General features: G+C 52.8%; 1 protein-coding gene across 2 annotated transcripts in view; it reads left to right on the top strand.

The window, feature by feature from the left end:
- The window catches only part of MAPKBP1 (mitogen-activated protein kinase binding protein 1), an 85,443-nt gene that overhangs the window by 15,022 nt on the left and 54,292 nt on the right, over window positions 1-16,129 (top strand). For both annotated transcript variants that reach the window (XM_026033425.1, XM_026033424.1), the window contains exon 2: window positions 6,894-6,985. In XM_026033425.1, the coding sequence (XP_025889210.1) occupies window positions 6,894-6,985 (92 nt within the window). The remainder of the gene's footprint in view (window positions 1-6,893; window positions 6,986-16,129) is intronic.

Here is a 16,129-nt window from a genome sequence, read left to right as displayed (position 1 = left end):
TGGCTCCTTTTTCCCCTCCGAAGCAAGAATCGCAGGACAAATTGCCTGCGTGGGAGGGCAAAGGCATCTCTTACCTAAAGTCTGATATCCAGTGTGCTGTCTTTACTTAAGGGGGAGGAAAAAAAGGCATGTGTGCAAATTGGAGAAATCTGCTCTTTGTAATGAAGTGATGCTGCACAAGTCTTGGTCCCAAGAACTCCAGGAATGGCTTCTTTGAAGCCTGCCCACACAGGATGCGTCTTTTCCCTGTTGTTTCCCATAGGGTTTGCCTGCCCATGGAGCTGGTCTGATTGACTCCATGTGCAGATGCTGGTCTGGAATAAATCAGGGTTGACTCTATGTGCCAGCAAACCTGTAGCCTGTTGGATGTTACTCATTCTTTTTTATTTTTTCCCTCTTTTTTTTTTTTTTCTCCTTTCTTGATACCTCTGAAAGCCCCGAGATTCTGAAGTGTTTGTGGGATCCCCAGAAAGGGCAAGTTAGGGGCTGCAGGGTGAGGGTAGCAGCTGAAGGGCAGGCGGAGGAGAGCCCACCGCTGGTGGCGTCTCTGGCCGGGGTTAATAAGGTTGCATGGGCCTTTCCTCATCCCTGCAGGATTTTGGAAGAAATTGGACCTTGATGTGGGCATGGGGGTGGGGAAGGGAAGATTGCAGGATGGGGCTGGTGTTAAGTGCAGAAACAGAAGGTAATGATTTAATGGTAGCTAGTTCACACTGCAGAAGCTGGTGGGAGATTAACCCTCTCTATCCCCTTCTGCAGGACACAGAAGGACTGCAGATGCAGGTCGCTGTCTGCTCCAAGCTCGCTCCTTATGGTCCCTGGTGAGGGGGCTGCTAACAGTCATCCACCCACTCCCTGGGGCTGCGAGCGCGTTCGTGGCCTTTGTGGACCAGCCCCACTCCAGGTGCATGGAAAAAGGAAGAGTGCCGATTCAGCACGTGGCCCCGGACAGCTGGGGGGCTGGGTCAGGAATTCGGGCCTGACAGCTGGAGCTGGCCCGGGAGCAGCTGGGAAGGGAGCACGGGGAGGCGGCCTGCGGAGCCCCAGCTTCCCCGTGCGCCCCTTCTCCTGGCCGCCCGTGTCCCGCACCCTGCTGGTGCCGGGCTGGATTCTGGAGTGCGCAGCCCACGCACGAGCCCAGGCAGCTCCTGCCAAGGCCCTGCTAGTGTTTCCATCTGCCCCGGCCCGTCCCATCCCGGCGTTTCTGCCGGGCGCGGAGCCTGACGCCTCGCCCGGGCGATTCCCAGCCTGGAGGCACGGCAGGACCTACCCTCGCCGCCCTGCCACCGTGTCAGTCATCACTTAGGTTGCACAAGAGCTTTGTGGTTGTTCTGCTAACCCAGCTCGCCTGAGAATGGCAGTGGCTCCTCGTGGAAGATGTTCTGAGGGCTGTTTTTCTGAGCTGAATAAAATGAGGGCTTGATCTCTGGGTCAGACACAGCTCTGAATCCTTTCCCCCTCTGCATGTTCCTCCAGTCTGTGTAATGGATTGCATGGAAGCAGCTGGGGCTTGGAGTAGCAACAAGAGGGTCAGTTAGGCAGTTGCTGAGAGCTGCAGCGACTCTGTGACCAGGCCTTATTGCAGGAGGAGGAGGAGAAGGTCTGTCAAGGCAGAGGGCCCATGTGCTGAAGCCTGTTCCTGCGCAGGTGGAAGGCCTTTGGTCTCCAGGCTTGTCGAGACAGTTGCTGGCGCTGGATGCCAAGGGACAGACAAGTCGGGCTGGAGGTGAGAGAGAAGACAGAACAGAAAAGCCTCATTTGTTTTATTTTTTTAAGAATGGATGCATATTCTTTATGTGCAGACAGACAGAAAGGAGGGGGAGGCTTTGGGTAAGCGACAGAAACCAACTGTGGAGTGGAGTGGTTTTGCTGTCTGAGTGCTCTGTGAGTGCAGCGTTGTCTGCACTTAATTCCATCCACCCGCCTTGAGGCTCTTCTCCCTTCCCTCCCCTCCCCAAAAACCTCAATGTCCAAAAACCCAAGCAGGCAGCACAGCCTGGGCCTGAGCCAGGCCTTCGCACGTGAAGCTCAGGCGCGTGGTGAGTATTTCACAGCTGTGCTGCAGACCCCCCGAAATGAAGGCTCTGCAGGGGAAGGCTGACAGCGCATGGAGCGGAGCCGGGTGCTCCCGCTGGCGCTGTGCGCCTCGTGTGCCGAGCGCGGAGCCGCCGCGCAACGCGGAGCCGCCGCGCAACGCGGAGCCGCCGCTTTTCTGCGGCGGTAACAGGAGATCAGAGAGCGTGTGCAGGCAGCAGATGAGAGCCCGCAAGGCATGCGCGGCTCCCCGGGGCTGAACGTGCCTGTGCTGCAGCGGGGCTCCGAGCGAGATGTACAAACAGGGCCAGCTGTGAAATTTGGCACTTGGTATCAGGTTTCACTTATGTAAGAAATAGCTGCCTGGTTCTTAAATGCTCACGCTGTGCAGCTACAGTGCATGCTCAGGATGCGGCTCCGGCCTCGCCGCCTGGAAGCGCCCGGCAGTGCTGCGCATCTTGGGAGCAGAATCCCGGGAATCGGGCATGGAAATGCCACTGCTCTGGTGAATCTTGGGCTGGCTTCGGAGCTGCGTGTCTGCGCATTGCCAGCGCCGGAGCGTGTTGGGGTCTCTCTTGGGTCTAGCCCTAAGAGCGCCTTTTCCTGAGGCTGAAGCGCAGATGATTACGTGGCTGCTGCTCAGACAAGGTGGTAGCTGCTGGTTTGGCCGCTGTGGTGGGCTCGGGAGGCCTTGCGCAGGGCTCCCTGTGCAATCCCCCCGAAGCCCGTGGGATTTCTGGAGCGGCTGCTTTCTCAGGGCCGCGTGCCTCGGCACACACCTGGCTCAGGTGCCCACGCGCGGGCCGCGGCAGGGTGGGGGCACCCGGATGATAGAGACTTTCTGATGGATATCTCGTCTCTCCGTACTGGCTTGATGATGTCTGTTAATTAAATGGGTTCAGATGGTAACTGTGTTATACCCTGGCCCACGGGAGGGCTTTTAAAATAGCTCCTGTTTCCACGTGGACACTGGCTGGAGGAGCCCTTCTTTCTGCTTTGGGGCAGAGCTGCTGTGCTACAAGGCCTCCTTTGGAGGATGCTGCTGTTAGCAAATAAATGCTCACATAGCAGAAACAAAAAAACAAAGCAACATGCAAAGGGAAGGGAGGGAGCTGAAATCAACCTGATGATTCAAGAAGAGCAGGATTCCTTTCTCTGTAGGAGAGCAGGGAAGATAAAACCGGGCATCAGTTTCGATGTACAAAGCAGCTGGAACTGTTAACCACGACTTCGTTGAGCTGGGTGAGCATTGGCTTCCTGTTTGTGGACAGGTGGATAAGTGTAAGGAATTAATAGGAAAAAGAATGGAGAGATAAGCAGAAAACTATATTATTTTGCAGCATATGCAGCTGTGATGCCACATCTTTAAAGCAATGTGTCGTCCTGGTATTTCTCCTTTTTCATCTCAGAAAGGATAGAGCAGACACAGGAAGAGGTTCACCAAGTAGCATCAGGGCTGATCCAAGATGAGGAATGTGAAATATCAGTTTGATACTGTCCTTCCTGAGACTTCTCACTTATGGCTGTGGCTGGGAGCAGGATCCGGGTGCCTGCTCCAGGCTGGCTGGTCTCGCAGAGCCCGGTGTGGCCGTGGCCACTCAGCGCGCACAGTTTTCCTTGGTGCAGCGCCGTGCCTCTTGCTCTCCGTGTTTGGGCATTCAGACCGGCAGCCCTGTGCACTGCTAGCACTTTGCCTTCCTGGGAGGTTGTTGTGCACACCAGTATTGCAAGTATCCACTGCATTTCTGTGCTTAAATCAGTTGTATTTAAGCTGGTTTCTAAAGAAGAGCTGCTGCATGTGCAAGGCCCCCGTGTTGCCCGCTGTCCCTGGTGCAGACAGGTCCAGAGGGAGGCAAACCAGGGGCAGGAGGAGAGTGTTTGCAGGGAGGAGGAGAGCAGGATAGGGGATGTTGAGATGGACCCTGAAGGGTTTCTGTGCTGTCCTGTTCGTGGCACGTGGAAACCATCGCTTGTGGTTCGTCTTTCAGCCGCCCCTAAATAGCAGAGAACTCCAACAGGCAAAAAGCCGCCTCTCTGAGCGGGGAGCAGCTGCTCGCACGCCTCGCTGCCTGAAAGGGCACATGGAGTTGGCAGGGGGCTCTCCGGGGCAGCCTTTCCGCGGGGATTAGCTGTTCTGCGGCGCGGGCAGGCGGCCGCTGCTCCGTGCAGGTGCGGGACGGGACGGCATCGCCGCTGCCCCCGGGGCCTCCTTCCAGAGAGCTGCTGCTGTCTCTGGGCACAGGGGGCTGTGGGCAGCCCTGCCCCTCGCGGTGCTGGCAGGGTGACGCCGATGCTTGTAGCCCTTTTCTAATGATTTCCAGAAGATGCTCGCAGTGTAGCAAGAAGATGGGGCTACTCGTGGTGTGCTGACCACCATGGGAAAGAGGTAGACTCTCTGCTCCCGGTATAAGCATGAGTACTGTCTTATGGCAGAGTGGTGCAGGCCCTTGGCGGAGCATGGGATTAGTGTGGGACAAGCATGGGCCGAGCGTGCCCTGGTGCTGAGGGTGGCTGGCAGTGCCCTTGCCAATGAGTTGGTGCCCCTGTTCAGTTTTCCTCCCTCTTAAAAGCTCCTCGATCGGGGGACCTTCCCACAAGGCTGAGGAGAGGATGGATTTAGGAGGCCCAGCGGGGCTGCTCTAGTTGCCAGTGAAAGAGGCAGGTTTTTGTTTGCCCTGGCTCGGTGCTTCCTGCGCCTTCCTGGGCTGTTCCCCAGCCTAGTGAGCAGGGAACAGAAGTCTACAAATGGTTTTCTGCTTTACGTGGAGATAGCTGCTGTGGCAGGGCCGGTGCAAGGGGACCAGCGGCCATGTCCCCGGGATGGGAGGGAGCCATCCCGTTCGGAGCTCCGTCCTTGCAGGGGAATCCTCGGTGCGGTGCAGGCCGGGCCGGCTGAACGGCCGCCGAGCGCTGCCCGCGGCACGGCCGGGCCGACAGGACTGCAGAACTGGCTCCCTACCCGGGTGGGAGCCCTCGGCGGCTCCCGTGTCTCCTGCTTCCCCTGCGCTGCGGGGAGCATCCCTTCTGCAGGGCTCTAACCTCCTTTAGCTTGGTTTGGGAACTGTGCTCTGCGGTTTGAGCTCTGCAGGGCAAGCACTGGGCTCTTCTTTATCCCTGTGTGTGGATATAAATGTGTCCTGAAACTTTGCAACCAACACGGGAGAATTGGTACCTTGTAGTCTCCCCTCTCTCTGCCACTCTCTGTGTTGTGGCCTTTTTGTTTGTTTTTAGGAATACTGAGTTGAAACAAAGCCGTTTCCTCGCTTTGCTGGTGGATTTGTAGATGCATTTTTAATAGCACGTTCTTACAGTAAAGAAAAATCCAGAGGAAGTTTTATAAATACCCATATTTCTGGAGAGATATTCATTTTGCAAAGGAAGGCCACAATTTTCTGTTCTCTCTCATGGTCTCAAAACATCCGGTCATTTTACTGCAGGAGAAACAAAGAGTAAGGGGCTGAGTTGCCCAGAGGTTGGGGTGTGACATCTTTTCCTTGCCGTGCCAGTGATCTGCAGCCAGCCTGGGCTGGCGATGGGGAAGCTCAGCCAGCCCTGCCACTGCGAGTGGGTGCAGCCCGAGCCCTGTCAATGTGAGGTGACTCTGTGTGTGGTGTCACCTCTGTCACCTTCTCCAGGAACCCCAGCTGTGAGCCCACGGACACCTCGGTTTTCTTCCACCCTGTGTTGGTTTCTTGAGGGCCGGTATAAGCTGCCCTGTCCAGGTCACCATGCGCTGTTTTGATATAAGATGTTGCTCTTCAGGGCAGATAATAATAATGATAGTAGTCATTATAATAATAACTACTTGTGCCGTGTCCATGTTGTCAGGCCCTAACTAAGTATAACTTAGATGATGGTAATTAAACCCGGAAGATTGTGACCCAGTAAAATCCATGAATTTGGCAGGAACGCAAATACTGAGGAGGAATGAATGCATAAAATATACAGTAAATAAAATCAAGCTGTGGGAAGAATAAAGAGAATAAATTTGTGTCAGGCAGAACAACCCCAGGGCTGAGAACAGAGTTATTGGGGGTCAAGTCCTCTCATGCCGTGGACTGGATTTGGTGCAGTGTAATCCCACAGCAACCTCCTGCCCCGGGGAAATTGCTGAATTCTCATGCTTGTCTGCCTGACAAAATGTCCTCTCCTGCCACCCCCCCATCAACTTCTCCCAGCCTCTTGCTGGCCTGAATGAGTTTCTGTGTCTTCCGAACAGCCTTTCACAACTCTGCCTTCTTTCCTGAAATATGTGAGGTCTTTGCTCGGGGGGAGAAAACAAGGATATTTTGAGTTCCCATCTCTTCAATGGGCTGTTGGTGTGTGGGCTTGTGCACCTGGTTAGGTGACTGCTTCCTCTCCTGGCATCCCCGGGAGGGCTGCACTCTGCTGGATGTGGCTCCCAGCTCAAGAACTCCAGGGGAAAAAAATTGCCATTCAGTTTCTAGGAGTGTGGGATGGAGACCAGACTGGACCATCTACCACAGGAGGGCAAAGGTAGAGACCGGGTCAGTCTGCAAAGACTTCCAGAGAAGCCCTCTGGAGGAAAGGATATGCTGGGACGTGGGAATCGCGGGGCAGGGAATGGGCACCCCTGCTTCTCACCCAGGGCTCGCTCTTCCCAGCGATTTTCCCCCTTGGCAGGGCTTGGCAGCTCCCATAGGCAAAGGCATGAGGCGGCACCACCTCCTTGCTCTGCCTCAGCAGGGTGATGATAACAGCGAGGAGCGTCGCTCCTGTTGCTGGCTGCTTGGAGGTGATGACTGCGAGCCCTGGCTCCTCGCAGAGCCGTCGGCGTCCATGTGTGGGCCCCTCTGGATAGCGCTCGGGTCTCACAATACTTCCTATTTTCTTTTTAGGTGACCTTGGAAAAAGTGCTGGGGATAACCGTGTCAGGAGGCAGAGGATTAGCCTGCGACCCCAGAACTGGCCTTGTTGCTTATCCAGCAGGGTAAGTCACTAATTTCAAAGCTAAGATAAACCAAGACTGATGCATCAACATAAAGATTCAGAGTGTTTTCAGTGTGGCCTGTGATAGCGAGGCTGTTTACCTTTCCTTAGTCCCTTAGCATGGGAGAATGATGAGACTCAGCAATGTTAATTTAATTGGCCTGGAGAAGAGGTTGCCTTTTACCTGTCAGGTTTTAATCAAATCCCTCTCAGTTCTCCCTTCTCTTGGTCTAAGCTAGGTGTTAAATACATTCTGGCCTTTTAAACAGGCTAATGACACTTAGGGATTCTGTGTTTGTTGCTGAAATAAGAGGTGCGGTTGGTAAAGCTGCCTAGAAGTGTTTTGCCCTTCCCTAGTTCTAAAAACCCAGGTAAGTCTCCTGCTAGCCATGAGCACTTTAATCTGAGCTCTGTGAGTAGAAGTGCACTTTGCACAGCAGCTACGAACCGGTCATTACGATTATGATGTCTGAGCCAGAAAGCAAACAGGGTAGAGATGCAGTCTCAGCTGGGTAAGATTCATCTGATGAAGGAAGCCTTAAGGCTGCGATCACTACAGGCTGCTTGGGCTGTCCTGTTGCCTTCTGTTGCCTTCTGCCCAGTTCGTGCCCTTTCTTGCAAGGAACCCCGGGGAGCCAGGAAGGTTTCTGGGCTTCAGGAGCTCTGGTGTGCTACCATGTGGAGCTATAGCAGTGTTTGGGTCAACATTAAAGGAAAAGAACTTTCACAGGGACTTCACCTGTCCTTCTGAGAACACCCTGAAGGAGATTGTCACTGAGCAGACCTCAGTTTGCCTGCCCTCTCATAGGCTTTCAGCAGTGTGTTGGGATGGGCTTGTCCAGCTGAGTCTTGCCAGGCTTTTCTCTTCATTACTGTTTAGTTTTTTTAAGTTAAATTGAAGACAGTTTGATATCTGCATCTGTACTTGACCACATCCTTTGTGCTTGAACTCTTTGGAGGCAGGCAAATGTATTTCCACGTGTGCTGCCTTTTCCTCTGCATCTCTTCTGGCAGCATATTTGCACTTGAAGAGGGCAAGGAGAGAAAGAAGAAAGCAAGAGCAATAAGCTGAGGTGCTTTGGGCTCTTGAACAACTAAAGATAAAATAGCCTAATTAATAGCAATCTCATCTGATGAGCCTGTGTGCACCAAACATCAATGTAATCAAGCAAGAGGACACCTGGGCATTCTTTGGGGTAATTACAAGGTTATGTAGGCCCTTAGGGCTGTGCAGAGGATTTCTTGTTCTTGCTTGTTGGTAGCACCACAGGGTCTGGCCTGGAACATGCCAGATGTGTGTTGACCAACTTAATGTTTCATCTGACTCGCTGGTTTTGTGCCACAGGTCGTCTGCTTTGTGATGCTGATATGATTTGTTGAGGTAATTTGTTGCAGTCAAGTCAATCTCTTTGTGTCTGTTTGACCTAGCATTTGTTAGGAAGTCAGAGAAGGGGACTGGTGCTCATCTTATTAAACTGCAAGTTCATTTGTTTTGATGTTTCCTTTTTTTGCTTTTTTTCCCCTTGGTTCCTTCCAGTGAATTTCTCATCTGTGTGATTTGCAAGAATAGCAGTATTGCTGTTTCCTTGGCTTTGCTGATTTTATTGCTTATTTTTGTTCCTGTTTGTTTCAATTTACTGTACTCTGGCACCTCTTGAGTGCGGCTGCTGTAGGGGACGGAGCCTGACGCTGGCACCCTGGGCTCGTGCCCCCTGCCTGCATCGTGGTCCTTCGGGTGGCTTCCAGGGGCTCCAGGGAGCATTAGAGCTCAGGGGCTCTTCGAGCAGCATCTAATTCTGGCTTCTGGTTTGCTTGAATTATTATTACTGTCTTGCAATACCATTGCTTTTCTGGGTTTTCTTCTTTGTGGTGTCTCTGAGTCTCCTGAAAGAAGCTGTTCTCAGTGCAGCCCACACTGACAAGAGAAATAAACCCCAAATTCCTTAAGTTGGTGTCTGTCAGGGTGGTTTATCATGCAGAGTATAGCAGAGCGGGCTTTGTGGGGAAAGGGGGAGGGGCTTTTTTGGCCTCTTGTGGCAGGCCTGATGCTCTGTCCCTGATTTGTTTCCCCTTGTTTTTCTCTGCCTCTCTTTCCTCTTGGTTTCTTCTTTTTTTTTTTTTTTTTTTTTTTTTTTTTTTCCTTCAGTAGCTGGTTGAGGTTCTGTCTCCTAGAAACAAGAAGAGCAACAAAGCTAAGAAAATCCTCTAAGGTTACTGATGGCTAGCATTAAATAAAAAATGTTTTGAGGGGGAAGAAGAAATGTGCCTATCCATTTAAATTCCAGAGCAGCTGCTCCGGTGACTGCAGTCGGCTCATTGGGGGTGTGCGTGCGTGCGGCTGTGGCTTCTGTTTTGCTTTTTGCATTAAGCCTCTAGGCCTGTGTGACCAACACAATCTTGGGTTGTTTCTCTTTCCTGCTTTGTCCTTGGCTCACAGCTGGTGCTGGTAGTTGGCCGAGAAGCTCCCCGGCTCGCGAGGTGCTTTGGGGAGCAGCCTGTCCCTTTTTCCTCAGTGGGAGAAGAAATTAATGCTTTGCACCCTTAACAGGCGGTGTGTTTTAAACTCTGTGCTGTTACATTCTGATGGGTTTAAGCCCCTCCAGCTCTGCTCATCAATCCCAGCTAATCTGAGGGAAGTCAGGAATTTTTCACATTAGTGCCCTTGCAGGGAAATTGATATTCAATAGATACCATTAGTGTTTGTGATGAGTTGCCTGGTCTGAAACATGCTATTCTTCCCCACCTCGCCCCATCTCTTTCCCTGCTCTCTCCAGCACAGCTTGTTACTCTTGCAGCTTCTGCTCAAGACAGATGAGGGTGAATCTTGGAGCCGGGCGCAGCGAGAGGAGCTTCCTCCAGATGCAGCCCCCGGCTTGCTCTGTGCCCAGGCTGGTGGTGGGCAACCCTCCGTATGCGGTACTGTTTCGGAACAAATTGCCAAAGGGGGTAAAGCAACAGAGTTATGTGACCAAACTTAAGATAAAGGAAATATTTAGTCTTTCCTCCAACTGCGTTTTTTGCCAAAAGATCTTGTCTAAGAGCTAGACCTGTTCTTGCTTCAGCTTTATTACCTTGAGCTTATCTGAGATAAGACTATTAGCATTTAGAAGCAAGTGTTGGTGCTGTGTGCTTAGAATGGGAAAGCTGCAGGGCTGCCTGGGTGCAATTTGGTTTTAGGAGTGCGTGCTGCACAGGCTGGAGCCCGGCGCGGCTCTGGAGCGGAGCTGGCCCCGTTGCCCCTTCTCCTTCCCTGCCTTCCCTTGGGCGGCGGATCCGCGGTGCCGCACGAGCCTCTCGACCCGAGTCAGCCCTCTGAGTCACCGCCTCCGTGGCTCCCTGGTGCAGGGAAGGAAGTGTGGGTCCCGCACGGAGCGCGCGGTGACAGCAGCCTGCGTCACAGCGGAGGGACGGAGCGAGGCGCGCGGCAGGAAATGAGTGAGTGGGTTTAATCCAGCCAGGAGTCTGCTCAGCACGTGTGGAGCTGTCGCGCATAATTGAGTGGTAAATCCTGCTGGAAGCTGGAAGGCTGAGGTTTTTTTTTTCCTTCCAGGAGTGATTATTGGTTTGCTCCCAAATACCTCTTTCCAGTTCCAATAGGCAGACTGTAAGGCTAAGCAGTTTCCAGCCATCCATATGTGGAGTGTCCTGGAATGTTTTAATCAGAATTTTCTATCATTATATAATTTATTACATTGAGTCAACTTAACAGCTTAGAATGACTTCCCTTTACCTTAAGCTGCATATAACTTACAATGGAAGAATAATATCATTAAGGATTAGTGTTGCATAACTTTGCCAGGCGTAACAGGCATGTTGCCTTGCTCCTTTTTTTTCTTTTTTCTTTTTTTCCCCCCCCTCTTTAAAGCGGAGGGATTTGGCCTGAATTGTAACAGCGATGGATTCAGTTGATGACTGCTGACAGTATAGGAAAATTCACCCTGTTCCCTTCTGACCTTGAATCCGTGGCTGTCAGAATTCCGACCATAACGATCAGGTTAGAACTAGTTGCTCAATGGGTAATAATCACTTGCCAGGCGCCAGCTTTTTGTGCCTTTCTTCATAGCATTTCTTTTAACTAATTAATCTCTTTTCTTAGGCACTGCAGTGGTGGTTGCCTTTAGAAAGTTCTGTGTCTATAGAAGACATCTTCACAAACCCTGTGTGTCCCTTGGTCCATGTGCAGTTTGTGCTAAGTTCTGTTGCTCTGGGTAGACACAGGCATCTTCACTCATTTTGCCCTAGGGTAAAGGGCAAAGGCGTCGGGCCCAATCCCAAATGCAGCTCGAGGGGTTGCAAGGACACTGCACACTGCTGAGGTGCCAGGACAGAGATATCCTGTTCTGCTGGTGCTGGCTCCTTCACTTCTCCTTTGCTCAGACTTATGAGGGAGCCTTTCTGAGCCATCTTTGTATGTTCCTTTCTGAAGGCAAATCACGTAGCCTTGTAAAGACCCTAAAACGAAGAGTTCTCATCTCCTGTTTGAAGTAAATTTCAGTATTTCTGGCTCCAGCAGAGACGGCTGCTCTGTCCTTTTAGAAATGGGACCATCTCCTTTCAAAGCTGGACCTCTTTCCCCTTCCCTGCCTCCCCGGAATCTGCAGTGCTGTTAATGCCTTCCTTGTGTGAGGAGACTGCTCGGACATACTATGTGGGGAGGCTTTCCAGCTGGCACAGCCGTGGTGGACCCGGAGAGGAAGATAAGAAAGTCCCCTTCATTTAGGCTGTTAAATACAATTTGCATTAGAGCTATGACTGTAGCTGGGCTGGGCCATTACAGCAGAGCAAGACTTTTTAATTTGTATTTATTTATTTTAATGAAAAGTGAACAACGTGAAATTGTGGTGCCCGGACAGTGGCCAAAAAGATGATGAAATGTGTCCAAACTCTCCCCTCCCTTTTCTTCCCCCAGGGTAGCAGATCTCTCAGAATGAAGTAGGGATGCTTTGTTTTTCCCTTATGTCTCCCTGTATTAGTTGCTGACTGGAGGGAAAGGAGCATCTCCACATGCACGAGCACAACGACCTCAAGAGCAAACAATTTACTTCAGCTCTCCGCTGTGCTTAGTGCAGATGTGTTGGGAAGGGGGGCTGAGGAAGGCTAACGCAGCGCAGCCTTTTGGCAGCCGAGCACCCTGCACGTGGGAAGGGAGATCCTCGCGCAGGCGCACTCTATCAGCCACCCAGAGTTAGTAACTTCGATATATCGAAGTGCAGAGGTGGATTTAAGGGGACTGGGGCCTTCCCCGTCCTCTGCTGCTGTGACCTGTGAGATTCACAGGTGCCATCGTGCCTGTCCCAGGATCCACGGGCAGCTTGGTCTGGGCTGAATCCCCATCCCTGCGCAGATAGGCCAGGATTTCTACATGGATAGTTTTGCTTCATTCACATTTCTGTGATTCCAGAGACTCTTCCGGATTGAGGCTAGGTGTCAGCAATAAAATGGCACCGAAAAGGTAGGGTTGTTTGCTGAGCTATTGTAAATTGATCCAATTGAGCTGTTATCTCGTTTGGTTTGGCAGATGAGAGAGAGATGCAGAAGCAAAAGAGGCAATAGGAGGAACCACCTAGAGGTGCTGGCATCGCTCCACGGGTTTAAGTCTGTAGCAGAATGGAGTCAAGTCTGTCAAATTGGCTTTGGGGAAGGGGCCTTTTTATGTCACATCCAATTAATTTAAAATCCTTCCCTGGGATAAGCAACAGAGGATGTAACATTTGGTAGAATTTTGTGTCCAGTAATGCAGTAGCCATGAAATAGATCTGGGGCTGTAGAAAAGGAAGTAAAATGTCACCTCAAAACAACAATTCAGGTTTTATATTTTTAATTGGATTGGAGAGGTTATTAATCTTGAAGGAGGCTCTGTTAAGTCCCTGTCCAGAGCGCTGCTCTGTGCTGCTGGGTGCCATGCTTGGTACCAGCTTCAGCAGTGGGGCAGGCTGAACCGCTCGGGGTTGCAGCTGTTGGAGCCACAGGATGGATGCACACGGGACGAGTGGAGGGCAGCGCGTTGTCCCACAGTTCCTGTTTGAGGCTCCTGTCTCCAGGTACGGCCTGTTGCTCTGCTGCTGGCAGCAGCTCCCGGGTGGCACGAGCCCTCGCTCTCAAAGCGCCCCATTTTACCTGGCTTCGGCCTGCATTTCTCTCCAGATGTTATTTGTTTTTATGCGCTTCCTCCTTTGGGTTGGGAACATGGAAAGGGCAGCTCGGTTTCTCGCTGAGCTCAGCATATGAGCTCAGGGTGTCACTATAGAAACCTCCAGTCCGTGTTTCCTCCGGGATTGCTCCTGGCGGGAGGAACCGCCTGCGGATGGGCAGCGCCCGCCCTTCTAGGCCCGCAGGGTGAGTCAGGACCAAGTCTCATGATCCTCCATAGTAACAGGTGCTGCTGGTTAAAAAGAATTAAATAAATCCAGTCAGATCCCTCCGAAACCCCAACAAAACCAGCCAACCAAGAGTAACCATGGACCCCTTCAGGTTGCCAGAAGGTTTTTGGCCTTTAGAGTGAATTGAGAGTTTTTCAAGTGAATGGTCCAGTTGTAATGAAGCACCTGGGGAAATGTTGCACTAATTAATTTACGGAGAGTCCCCTGGGGAAAGGGAGAAGGAGTGAATGAGCGTGAACATCCCCCCTTCCCCTGGAGAAGCTGCTTGAGCAGCTCGGCTCCCCCCGGCGCGTAGTGCCTTGCTTTGGGGTAAGCTGAGGGCTGGGCTCGCTTCTGAGAGGAACTGTCAGTGCTTTACTTGCTGCCCCACAGCCCCAAAATGAGATGGTGGAGGCAGCTGGAAGTTGTTCTGTGTTTGAGGAGCTCCTTTGAAGGAGAGGAGGGCTTCTTCCTCATGCTTTTAGCCCGTGGTGTATGACGTGTGTGTGCATCAGAACAAGAGAGGACTGAACTGCTTCAGTGGGACCTTCGGGGACCTTCTGAGGAGGTCTGTGATGGGAATTGAACAGGACTTGGGAGAAATGGGACTGTGGCTTTTTTGGACTATTTTTGGTCTTCCACGGGGTTTGGTAGTGGGGTAGTTCTCTTTTCTTCTCTTCTCTTCTCCAACTCGCACCCTATTCTAAAAATAAGGGGAATAGTCTTAGCTGAGCCCTGGAGAAAGTTTATGTTAGAACGTGCGGTCTTGCTGCTGCCAAAAACGTCAGCGCAGAAGAAAGCGAGAGGAGGGGAACGGCAACGCTGTTATCTTTGCAGGACCACAGGGAATATTCCTGGGACAAGGAAAAGCCCTTAGCTGCCCTTGGAGCCCTCGTAGGCCCAGCCCCAAGGGCCTCGTGGAGGGTTCCTCTTACGTGGCAGCGTTATACAGAACAACCGTACAGCTATTGCTGCTTTCATCTTGGTATTGGGGTGAATATTCCACTTCACGCAAGCGTTGCCTTGTCGGAATAGTTGTAACAGTGCTGTCCTTTCAGCGAACTCACTGGTTGTGCTGGACATTAACCTGCCCTGTTAACTGAAACGCTGCTGTTCCCCTCTCACCTTGCCCAGCTGCGTTTTATTTTAAATGGGGTGGCAGGCTGAAAGTAATCCTGTGGAGATGGATAGTTGGCTTCTCGGGCTTTGCCTCGATGAACCAGCGTGCGGACACGTCCCTAAAGGAGGAAGGAGCCTGGCCTGAGAAAGGAGGGGGATGGAGAGGGCGGGCGGCAGGCAGCGACCTGCTCCCGCCTGTGGAGCGGAGCGCAGCGGAACCGCCTCCCTGCCAGCATGGGTGCCGTGACGCGCCTCCTTCCCAGCTAAGCCCAGCCTTGCGTAAGCTCTGCGGGGAGCGGGGACCGCGGAGTAACCAGGTCTGGGATGAAACGGAGACAGCAGCGGCCCCCGCCACACTCCGCCCCGTCAGGAATCTGCAGCCAAGGCCCGTGTCTCCCGGCGGCCTTGGCACGAGCTGTGCAGTCCCGCTCGGAAGGGGCGCGCGCGGCCCGCAGTGTGTCCCGCGCAGGTGTGCCCAGCGCAGCCACCTCCTGGCGGATCTCGCGCTGTGCCCGGCTTGGGTTTCACCCCCTGTCGGGAGGCAAGGTGAAGGTGAGGGAGCTCCCCGTGAAGCAGGGGGGCCGAGGAGCGCTGGGCGAGGGGTGTTCCCAGCCGCTTGTGCGGCCCTGAGAGCCGAGCCCAGCGCGGCGCCTGCCCCTGCCCTTGCCCCTGCGCTGGCTGGCCCTGCACGGAGCTGCAGGCTTGGCCACGTGCTGCTGATGAGAGCAAGAGGGCTGCTCCAAAGTGAAACCTCGGGTTTTACCATGATTGCTTCTCCTGCCAGGGAAATTGTCATTCCAGGTCTTGTGAAAAGTGATGCTCATTAGCTGTGCTGAAGAGAAATCTCCGTGTACTTATAATCCTCTATTTTAGGATAAAGTGTTGGCAAAGCCGAGGTAAACGTTCCCCTTCCATTACAGTCATAGCTGTCGCGAGCCTCCTAAAGAGATAACATTGTCAGAATTGAATTTTGCTGGGAATCAGCCTGAGCTGTTCCCACTTTGAGAAGCTCTGGAGCTGAGAGAGCTGGAACGAGGCCCAAGGGCCTGATCCTTGGAGCCATCGGTGATGTTGCCTCAGTGGCGGCACTGACAGCACGTGCTGGGAGAGGCAGCGTTCCCCTGTGAGCATCCACCCCAGCGAGGGGCTGCCATGGAGATCTGCTGCTCCCCAAAGGGCAATTACACGGGAACAGGGAGAGAGCTCCATGGGATTGCCTTTGGTCTTGCTCTTTTGATTAATGCTCCTTTAATGCTGACTACGTTGATTGCCAGTGGCAGTGCAGTTAAAGCCTCTAGGCACCTGCCATGAGCTGTGCTGTTCTTCAGCCCTGGGTGATTAGTTTGAGGTATAAATCTTTCTCCCTGGTGTCTGTGAATTGCTAAGGCCCAGCCAGGGAGTATCCTGGCTGTGCTTGCTGCTGGAAACGCAGAGGTGTTGGCCGACCGCTTGTAAGTGGGGTATATTTTCCCCTGGGACTGAATTTCAAAGGAAGAAGCTGCTTCAGCTTACAGGGCTCTGCAGCACGATAGGATCAGCCCGTGCTGCGGAGCCACGTGCGCCTGTGTGAGCACAGCTGGGTCTGTGCATCTCTCCGGAGAGCAGCCTGCTCCAGAGGAGCCTCCCGGCCCTTCTCAGCATCCAGGAGGTCTGGAGGGCTGAGCTTG

This window comes from Nothoprocta perdicaria, unplaced genomic scaffold (assembly GCF_003342845.1).
Source record: "Nothoprocta perdicaria isolate Ctin4 unplaced genomic scaffold, notPer1 scaffold_129, whole genome shotgun sequence".
NCBI classification, from domain to species: domain Eukaryota; kingdom Metazoa; phylum Chordata; class Aves; order Tinamiformes; family Tinamidae; genus Nothoprocta; species Nothoprocta perdicaria.
Note: the sequence above shows the minus strand (reverse complement) of the source record. Positions and strands in the feature narration are given on the sequence as shown.